Below are 10,082 nucleotides of genomic sequence, written 5' to 3' on the forward strand. Positions count from 1 at the left end.
AATTTATCATATCGTGCACTTCCTCCTCCTGGCCTGTTGACAACAAAAAGAGTCAAATGTCAGTGAGCTTTTGCTTTGAAAAAAAATTCGAAGTATTATGTGTATAATCTAAGAATCCATATAAATGCTAACCTTTGATTTCCTTAAATATAATATTGCTGGAGAACTGATGCAATTGCTGTAGATCTGCTTTTATTATGACTTTCCTACAACTTCAAAATGAAAAGTTGTGCCTACCTGAAAAATGAAATTTCTCTTAAAAACTTTCAAACAGAGTCATTTTGACTTTTTTTAATGAAGTGAAGAAAAAAAAAAAAGTAGCTGAAAGGTTTATTAAAACTATTCCTTTCTGGAAACAGTTTGATTTTTATGAATCCAGAAAAAACCCTAAGTTCAACTTTGCCTTAGATCTGTGCAACTCTTACCTAGTATATTCTCATGCTGGTATTTACCAAATTCTTCTCAAATGGAAGTCTCTAATTTTGTGTTTGCTTTCCTTAATCACTGTGGTACGTTTTTCAAAAGCATTCATGCTTCCACCTTCCATAGCTAGCTAAAGGACACTTTAGCGTTACCCGATCCATACCATACTGTCCATTGCTACTGTCTGCTTTCAGTCCCTCCTCTTTATTTTTTACCCTTCCTCCACTGATTTAGTCACTGTCATTTACCATTTGCTTGAACTCTTCCCATCTCTCTGTTGAAAAGATCTTACTAATTCATCCTTATTCTTGATGTCACGTTATTTACATAATGCAATGTTTACTGTAATGGAAATAATCCCTCAAATAATCGTTTGCTTTTCCAGTCTTGCTTTCCCAAAGCTCTCTGACTGGCAAAGTCTAAATTGCATGGAGAGACTTGCTTAAATTTTGCTCAATCCCCACTACTTCTCTACCTTTTTTTAATCTAGTGGCCCAAAGTCCAGACATTAACTTCATTTTTTCCAATGTCTTTTGTAATGGTCCTCATTTTCAGGAGGAAAGCACATAGCATTCTGCTGGGGGAATCTTCCACAGTGGTCCCCTTACCAGTGTTTTTGTGGCAGCAGTAGTGAAAATGCAGAGCTGTGCAGACAGTGAAGTAAATAGGCTGAAACAGCCAATCTCACCTTCTCAGGATTACTCCATCACTCCCTGCAGCCTGCTTCTCCTGTTTGCTTTGCCTGTACCTTGAATTAATTTTGTGTCTACTCTTCCCCTTTATTGTGTCCACCTTTTATAATAACTTCAGACCTCCCTGTGTTTTGTTTCTTCCCGGGGAGTCGAACAACATACCCATTTATCACAAAATATCCCACTTATCTTCCAATCTTTACTGTCTCCTATCCATCTGTAAGCTCCTTAGATTCTTTTTATCTAACATCTCCCTTCTGTTTCCCTAAAATTACTTGAAAATTCCATCCTTATCCTTACCTTTTTTTTCCTTTTTTGTGTTTTCTAACAAATTGACAGTAATGTATTTTTATGAAAGTATACTGTCCATTGACTTTTGCAACTCACTGTATTCTCATTCTGTTAATTGTCTCTAACAATTTTGTCAGTATTTAAGTCAGTGGATTATTGTCATGCTTCCGCCCATACTTAATTTCTGCAAAACGGATTTTACTTGAAACTCCAAACCTTAAATTTTAGGCATTCCATTTAGCATCTCAAAACTGTTCCCCTGAATGCTTAGCACAGGGGAAGCTGGCTCCTGACACACACACGTGTTAAAAGGTATGGGATAAATGGTATGCTATTGCGTGATGGAAGGTCAAAGATCTGGTTAGTTCTAAGTACATTGGATATTAACAGGTGCAAAATGAATTTCTAGTCTGTGGTACATATCTCACAAAACCTGTAATAACATACATGCATTGAACTAAGTAATATTTATATATTCAGCATCATATAATTTTCCAAAGAAATTTGATAGAACTGAAATGAAAGTATTTTCATTATTACCTTACTATACGTAAATGAAATTTAGTTATAAAATGTTATGAAACAAAATCTTACAGGAAGAAAAGTCCTTATAGTTTGCAAGTTAGTGGTTTTGAATTTGTTATAGCATTCATGGATTGATTGCGGAGTTTTATGTATAAAATGTTTTATAGAAATGCTAATAAACCTAGGGTTGTTACTTTTCTTTATTCAGAGCCTCAAACATGCACTTTGAAAGACTTTCTTTGTGCAAATGGAGACTGTGTTTCAGCAAGATTCTGGTGTGATGGAGACTATGACTGTGCAGACGGCTCAGATGAGGTAGGCTTCTTCCAGGAAAAATATTTCTTTAGAAATTTAGTAGTTTTATATTGTTGGAGAATGGATTCCCACATATGAATATTTTAAAAAGCAGCAAAGGGAATTCTACACGTTAATCCATATACGCAAATGTCTTTACTAAATTAAAACTAAATTAAAACTAAACCTATTGAAATAGTTATTCTAAAAAGAGAACATGCAAATAAAATCAAGTCATGTTTAACAATAATCTACATCTTTTTGTCCCAGCAATGATCCGGACCTCTTCCCATCCTGGAAATATTTTGTATCCTGGTTGGGGAACCATGCTTTCTACACACAGCAGTGGTTTGGTTTGGTTTATGAATTGGTTTTTTTTTGAGAAAACACCACGTAGACTGTTTCTTGTGTAGCAGAAGCTCACTGGATATTTGCTTTGCTGTTTTTCTGTTCTTTCCTGTCCCTTTTGTCCCTTTTCCTTTCCTGCCAGTGCTGGACCTCAGGTGCTTCCCACCTACTTAGAAGGTGAAGCCACCTTTCATCAATCATATCTACAAATATATTTTATTTCACGAGGCATTACAGTATTTCATAGTGTGGAGGAGTATAGGCTGTAACTTCTCTGATCAGCTGTATATTTACCAATGTTTATATTAAACTCTTGATCTTGTATATACATTGTTTTTATTTACCAGAGGTATTGTGAAACAGGCTGTTCAAGAGATCAGTTCCAGTGTTCCAATGGCCACTGCATATCAGCAAAATGGAAATGTGATGGTCATGAAGACTGCAAACTTGGGGATGACGAGAAAAATTGTGAACCAGGTATTGTCTTAAATAATGCTGAGAAATAAAATAAAGCAAGGAATAAATCGGAATGAACAAGGAGAAAATAAATCAGCAAATCAAGATTCTTTGTGCACTAGGAGTAGAGAGGAGCGCAAAGAAATCTGAAATACTTTATTTTGAATGTGTATCATTTTGTCGTCCTATTCATGTTTTGAAAACCCCACTTATGTACAGCTATGCAATATGAAGCTTGTTGGGGGGAATGGTATTTAATTTAATTATGATGAAATACAATTTGATAATGTATGCTCAGCTTATAAAATTCTGCTCTGAATAGAGAAGTAATTCTTGGCATGTTAGTAAAGCGTCTCTGGGGATTTTTCGCTTTGTGGTGTTCGTTCAATTTTTACTAGTCCTTATGCAAAGGTTTTCTTTAGCAAATTTAGTTGTTGTTGTTGTTATTGTTTTATTTCCTTATTACTGTCTTGGAAAATGCAGTTGTTTATTTTTGCAGGAATTTTCCTAAATTTTTGGTAAACTTCGTCTAGATAGGTGCAACTGCTAGAAGCCTATGACAAAACTCCCCTGATTTACAATGCAACAAAAATATCCACCTGTATGTTAAATAAAACTAATTAATATGTATTTATTTTAATTGTAATAATGTATACTTTCTAAGCCCATGGTTTCTTATAAATTAAGCTTATTTAATTATAAACACTTATATAACTGTAGCTAAACCCTAAACCTGTTTTAAAGAACGCAATTTTTTAATATACTTGTTCTATGAATATGTGTATGTGTGTAGTAACCATCGTTACCAAGTACAAGGAAAACACAAAAAGAAATTTCTCAGTGATAAAACACAAATATCCATTCCCTATCATTATACATTTTACTTAGGATGCAACAATTAAGTTTTGTGAAATATTTCATTGTAGTTTACGAACATTTGGAAAAGCTCTGGTCAGCTACAAATAATGTTTGCTCACTATTTTAACCAGATGAAAACACTAAATTATAAAGCAACTTAATTATTAATTCTCTTTTTCTTAATGCTAAAATATGTGTTTGTAACCAGCATCTCCAACCTGCTCTCCAAGTGAGTACGTGTGTGCAAGTGGAGGCTGTATTTCGGCATCTTTGAAATGTAATGGAGAGTATGACTGTGCTGATGGATCTGATGAGGTAGCTGACAAATTTCTGTTGGTTTTTTTTTCCCCTACCATCTGAAATTTGAAATTTGAAATTTGTTAACAGTTTTAGAACTAAAGATAATTAAAAGGGCAAATGGGTTTTTTTTGCATCCATGAACACTGTCGGATAACTTAGCCCCATGATTTTGGTTCCCTGGTAGTTACATTGCATTATGTTTGTTTGCTCTGTGGCCACCTTTTGGAGTAGACAAATTTGTTTGCCCCGAGTTAAAACCTGAGCGTGTTTCTAGGGGAGTTCTCTTCAGGGATTGCTCTGTACTGGCAGCGTGGACAAGTTTGCGTCACATTTGGCTCCCTCTGTCCTCTAGATTCATCTAATACAATCCTAGCAGGCACAGCAGCCTCTGTGGGCCTTCATGGCTCTTCCTTCAGTGCTCTTCCTACATGTTGCACTGTTGGTGTCTTTTTAAAAAATTACCACCTTCATGAACAACTTCAAGGAAAAAGACCAAAAATAGTTCTTATTTCTCAGAGCCATAAAGGTGCCGGTTAGAGCCTGAAGGATGCCTGAGCCAAATGCTACTCAGTGCAGGTGAAGACAATCCACTCCGGAGATCAATGTGGATATGAGCCAGTTTGCACTAACTGGCCTCATGTCCAGGGTTGGTTCTCTTAGGGCAGTGGACTTCAGAAATGTGAATGTAGCCATTGTTTCCACTGCTAATACTAAGCAACATGAAGAAGTAATATCAGAACATATATAATATGTGGTTACAATTTCACTTGGACTTCGGTAACTATTTAAATTGCACATTCCATTGTCAGGGACAACTTTATTGTATTAAATACATAAGGCAACGAAAAACAGCAGTGGTAGTTTTTGTTAGGTTTGTCTTTAAGTATGTTGTTTTTCTTATTCATATCTGTATTCACACAGATGGATTGTGTAACGGAATGCAAAGAAGATCAGTTTCGATGCAAAAATAAGGCCTACTGTATCCCTGTCAGATGGCTTTGTGATGGGATCCACGACTGTGTGGATGGCAGTGACGAAGAAAACTGTGACCAAGGCAGGAGACGCTTTTCTTTAAAAGGCTTACTTTAGTGGTTTTTGTGTTAACACACGTTGTAAGTTAGTGGTACCCTGACCATTCTGAGTGATGAAATGAAAGCTCTGTGACCTCCTTCTACAAAGACAGTATAGCAGCTTCACAAGCGATTTGTAGGACGAAGCAAAACTTATACTGTTTATAACTCATAGCTCATTGTTCCTTCTTTGTGTTTCCTTCCCCGAGGACCAAAAGGTTGTGTTATTACTGGAAGCATATTCTGTCTCATCAGAGAATTCAGTAATAAATCCAGTTAATTTACAGTTTTATAGGCAACAATAAATTACAAAGCCATGCAATATAAGGAAAAATTGCTAAATAAGTAATCTTAAGACCCCAGTTTTCTATTTATTTCCATGGAGATGAAATGTTGCAACTAACCAGAACCCATAAAACCACATTTTGAATTCTCGCTCTCCTTAGAGAGCAGAACTATGCACATAAGTTGATTCACATGAAGCTAAACACTACGGTCAGACTTTCATGCTTATGATTAAGCTTCCAAATATGTTTTTGAGAAGTACATCTGTTGGTCTAATTCTCATAGTTGCTGCAAATTCACGAATCTTGTTCTAATATGTCTTTTCAATTGAGCATTCATACATATTTACATACATATCTATATATACAAACAGACACATAGATGTATGCAATTAAACATTATTAAATGAGTTCTCCATAGTATTCCTTCTGAGGGTAAGACCATGCAAGCCTTTATTTCTGATTTTTTTTTTTTTTTTTTTTTAGCTTTAGCTTCACCTACCAGGCAGTAGCAGTGTAACTCTGCACAAAATTCTTAGTAAGTGTAGTAATTCAGTAATTGTGATAAACAGAGAAGTTCATACTCAAATTAAATTTTTAAATTTTTTAAAAAGCAAAATTTTACTCAGCATTTTGTCAGCTTCTTGTTTTTTCCAGATTTATCTTCTTTCCTTTTCTTTAAAGTGAGTTGTTCTATCTGTTAGTCACCTACAGTCACATGGTATGTGTGTAACTTCAAAAGCATAATGCAGTACAATGATAAGTAATAATAATCAGAGATGAAGCAAGCAACTGCGGAGTAAAATATCCTTCCCTTATTTTGTTGTAAGTCACCAACACTTACCACTAGGAAAAAAAAGAAGTTATATGGGATGATTAAGTTTGAAAGAGAGACCAGAAAATGAAGAAAATGGGAAGAATGTTCCAGAGATGTTTATATGTTATTTGGAAGTGTTGAAGAATGAATTGTTTTGAGAAGACTGAGATCAGCAAAGTTTTAAAAAACTTTTAGTCCGTTTTAAAACTGCTTTTAAAATATCTGGACTGTATCTCTTTAAAAACCAATGAAGTGTAAGTAAGTAGTAATGCGCTTATTTTATCTGAAGCCCACATTATTCTTTGGGTAGCATAATGGAGCTTCTGTGAACTGCAAATTGCTTATAATGCAATAAGAAGCCTTTTGCCTAGTTGGATATTGCTATAATACTTTGTATTTATGTCACAATTATGATTTCTGTTATAGAAATCTATTCTATAAAGGAATTATGACAGGCAGAGCAATCACATGAAACAAATGCCAGTTTATCTCACTGATAACTAATTTTTTCCTCTTTGGAAATATAGCAAACACAAATTGAGTTTTATTCTACAGCATTCTAAGACAATCTCCATAATATTTATCTGTAGCCCACTGTGGATATTTATAAACATAGCTCTTTTCAATCTTATTATACAACTAGAATTATAGTTTTATTGTGATTACACACACAATTATTTATATTCATGTCTTTCATCATGAAGAATACTTGAATTTTATGTATTTTTCCTTGGATGATGATAAAGAATATTTCTGTTAATGTTCATAAGTTATATTTGCAATGAGAGTGAATTATATTTGGCAACATAGTGTGAGAGTTGCCAACATCCCCTTACACGGTGAGTGTTTCATGCAAATTAATTTTCTGGAAAAAAAATTTAAACCATTCTGAACCCTTTATAGCGAAAGAAAGCCTTCTGTTGATTTTAATGGGGTGTGAACAGGGCACTGAATGAATAAGTGAAAAGCCACTGGAGCCTGATCTAACTATTAGGATGGGTGTAATGCATTGAGGTAAGCCACGGTGAGAGTTTTGGTCTTATATAAAATTTTGTTGTTTCCTCCTCTGCAGGTACACAGCTTTATTTCTTTTATACTCTACTCCTCTCAGGAAACTGAGAATCCAGTTACCGTAAAAATGTGTTATGTAGAAAATTAATTTCAAGAAGTTTTCATAACTTCATTGATTGGTAGTGATAAAATTTAGTTATAATTTTGAAAGAAAATGCCTTCTTACTGCTACATGTGTTAAAACTGAATCCAGCTTGAACCAATTTTTAAAGCTTGAGCACTCCAGCTTAAAACATTTTCTCTCACCCTCTGTTTCATTTTGTTAGATGATTCAGAGTTCAGGTAATACTAAAGTAACACGGAAGAACTTATTCTTGCTGCATCTGTGTTCAGTAAATATCCTAATGAGAAATTTCAGAAGTTACAAAAAGGAAGAGACTGTTAGAGGTCACTTAGTCTTACCCACTCTCTGCCTACATGCCTAGATCTTCCCTAATCACAGAGTTTATAGTTGATGGGGACGTTACAAGCCTGTTACTCCTCAGGAGAAGAAAAAGATGCTACCTCATGGCTGAGGGACTGCAATCACTTTGTCTCTTCTGAACACGGTTTGTGTCTCAGAGGGAGTAGGAATAGGTGGAGGACCAGACATTCATGTGAAACAAACCTGGACCAAACTGGCCTTTCACAAGTTTGACCGTATTTCTGTTTTCTGGTTTGTACATTCTCTGACAACACAAATTACTGATGTACCTAGCCAGGTCTTTCCTGAAAGGCAGCATCACCAAAGGAAGTTTCAGACAGAAAGATAGTTTAAGCATCTCCTGGCTAAATGCAAAGGGAACATACCTAGCTGGTGAGTTGTCGGTGTCTGTCTTTGATAACTGTCCTTTCTAGTCAGGCCAAATAGGTAATTCCTAGCTAACAGTCATGAAAAGAAAAAGTAGTGTATGGTCAAGGAAGAGATTTTTTTAAATGAATATTTCTCTCTGCTTCTCCAACCCTTTCATTTGGGATTTGTTCGTTTAGTTATGTGTCATTCTCTGCAGATAGTATGTGATAAGTGGTTGTACTGGTTTTATCAAGAATTGATGTTCTTTCTTTTGTCTTTCTGTTTTCTTGGTTTTTTTTCCTGTCTTTTCACCCTCCCAGGGGGAAATATATGTAGAGCTGATGAATTTTTGTGCAACAATTCCCTCTGCAAACTGCATTTTTGGGTTTGTGATGGCGAGAATGACTGTGGGGATAACTCTGATGAAGTTGCTGAGATGTGTGGTATGACATTACATTTTTCAGTGCTTTTCATGTAGTAAAGCAAGAAAAGATGTAATATACATAAATATATAAGGAGATATCTGTCTAAGTTTTCTTTATTTTACTTTTAGAAGATTAGCTTGAAATGTGGGATATAGTTTTCTCTTGTTATTGCTAATCGTGTAATTTCAGATAAGATATTTGTGAGAAATTAATCTTTTTGTAGGAAATGCACAGATGGGAAAAAGTTACTTCTACATTGAAATATTGATTATCATTAAATTTCCTACTTCCTTTGTTTTATTTCTGTCATATTTACTGATTCTTAAAAAGAAGCATAATTACCCTTATCACACAAAATAATTTCATTCCCTGAATGAAGAACTTATACTGTAAACATTGTTGACGTTGTTATTCCATTAGGTACAGAAGTTAAAATCAAGTACCATTCATATGTCAAGTACAGCTGTGTTCCCATGCCTGTTATTGCTTTGATAAGGAAGCATTAAAGAAAGTTCAAGAATACTAGCTGGGTAATAGCTGATTCTTTTTTTTAATATACAGTAAAGTTTCCATGCCCTCCAACAAGGCCGTACAGATGTAGAAACAACAGGGTTTGTCTGCGACCTGAGCAGATTTGCAATGAGGTTGATGACTGTGGTGATAACTCGGATGAAGATCACTGTGGTAGGTGATATTACCTTTCAAGGCATTCAGATCAAAGAAAACAACTTGAAGGCAAACTTTGTTACAGAGATCTGCTTGTCCTTCAGTAAAGCTTAACTGGAGGTTAGTAGATCAGAATTTGAAATTGAAAGAAATTAAGCTTGAAATAATTTCTAGTTGCTTAACGCTTCATGGTCATTCCCATTTGTATGTGTCTAAAATAATCTAAGACTCTTAAATACTGATTTATTTTTCTCTTATTAATTTGTAATTATATAGATAAAATCACATATAAAGCAAGACCGTGTAAAAAAGATGAGTTTGCTTGTAATGATAAGACATGTATTCCAATGGAGCTACAGTGCGATTGGTTTGATGACTGTGGAGATGGTTCAGATGAGCAAGACTGCAAAATAAGTGAGTTTGGCTGACAAGATATGTTTTCATGATTGTAGCAGAAAAGAAATAATTAACTGAGGCTTTAATCCATGCAAAACCTACTCAACAACACAGAAGTTAATTAAACCTAAAGTTAATTTTTTTAGTTAAATAAAGAGTTAATTGTATTTGACATACCACATGAGGAAGGCAAATTTTATGGCAATTCAGGTTGTAGTAGTTTTTAAAATAGTTCTTGAGCTTTTTAAGTAGTTTAGCTATAAGTTGATTGCGTTTTATTTCATATTTGCAACAAGACATATTTTAGTATTAAATTCTTGATGTGAAATGAAGTATCTCAATTAAATACTGTCAATTTATATGCATATGCAGGTAAATAATTATTTATTTTTTT

The 10,082-nt window shown here is 34.6% G+C and overlaps 1 protein-coding gene across 1 annotated transcript in view; it reads left to right on the forward strand.

Moving 5' to 3' along the window:
- The window catches only part of LOC104081725 (low-density lipoprotein receptor-related protein 1B-like), a 32,602-nt gene extending 22,882 nt beyond the window's left edge, over window positions 1–9,720 (forward strand). The window contains exons 10-16 of the mRNA XM_009584572.1: window positions 2,140–2,246; window positions 2,921–3,050; window positions 4,096–4,202; window positions 5,109–5,241; window positions 8,522–8,644; window positions 9,188–9,310; window positions 9,569–9,720. Of these exons, the coding sequence (XP_009582867.1) occupies window positions 2,140–2,246; window positions 2,921–3,050; window positions 4,096–4,202; window positions 5,109–5,241; window positions 8,522–8,644; window positions 9,188–9,310; window positions 9,569–9,720 (875 nt within the window). The remainder of the gene's footprint in view (window positions 1–2,139; window positions 2,247–2,920; window positions 3,051–4,095; window positions 4,203–5,108; window positions 5,242–8,521; window positions 8,645–9,187; window positions 9,311–9,568) is intronic.
- Window positions 9,721–10,082: the final 362 nt, after the last annotated feature.

This window comes from Fulmarus glacialis, unplaced genomic scaffold, assembly GCF_000690835.1.
Source record: "Fulmarus glacialis isolate BGI_N327 unplaced genomic scaffold, ASM69083v1 scaffold11839, whole genome shotgun sequence".
Taxonomy (NCBI): Eukaryota; Metazoa; Chordata; class Aves; order Procellariiformes; family Procellariidae; genus Fulmarus; species Fulmarus glacialis.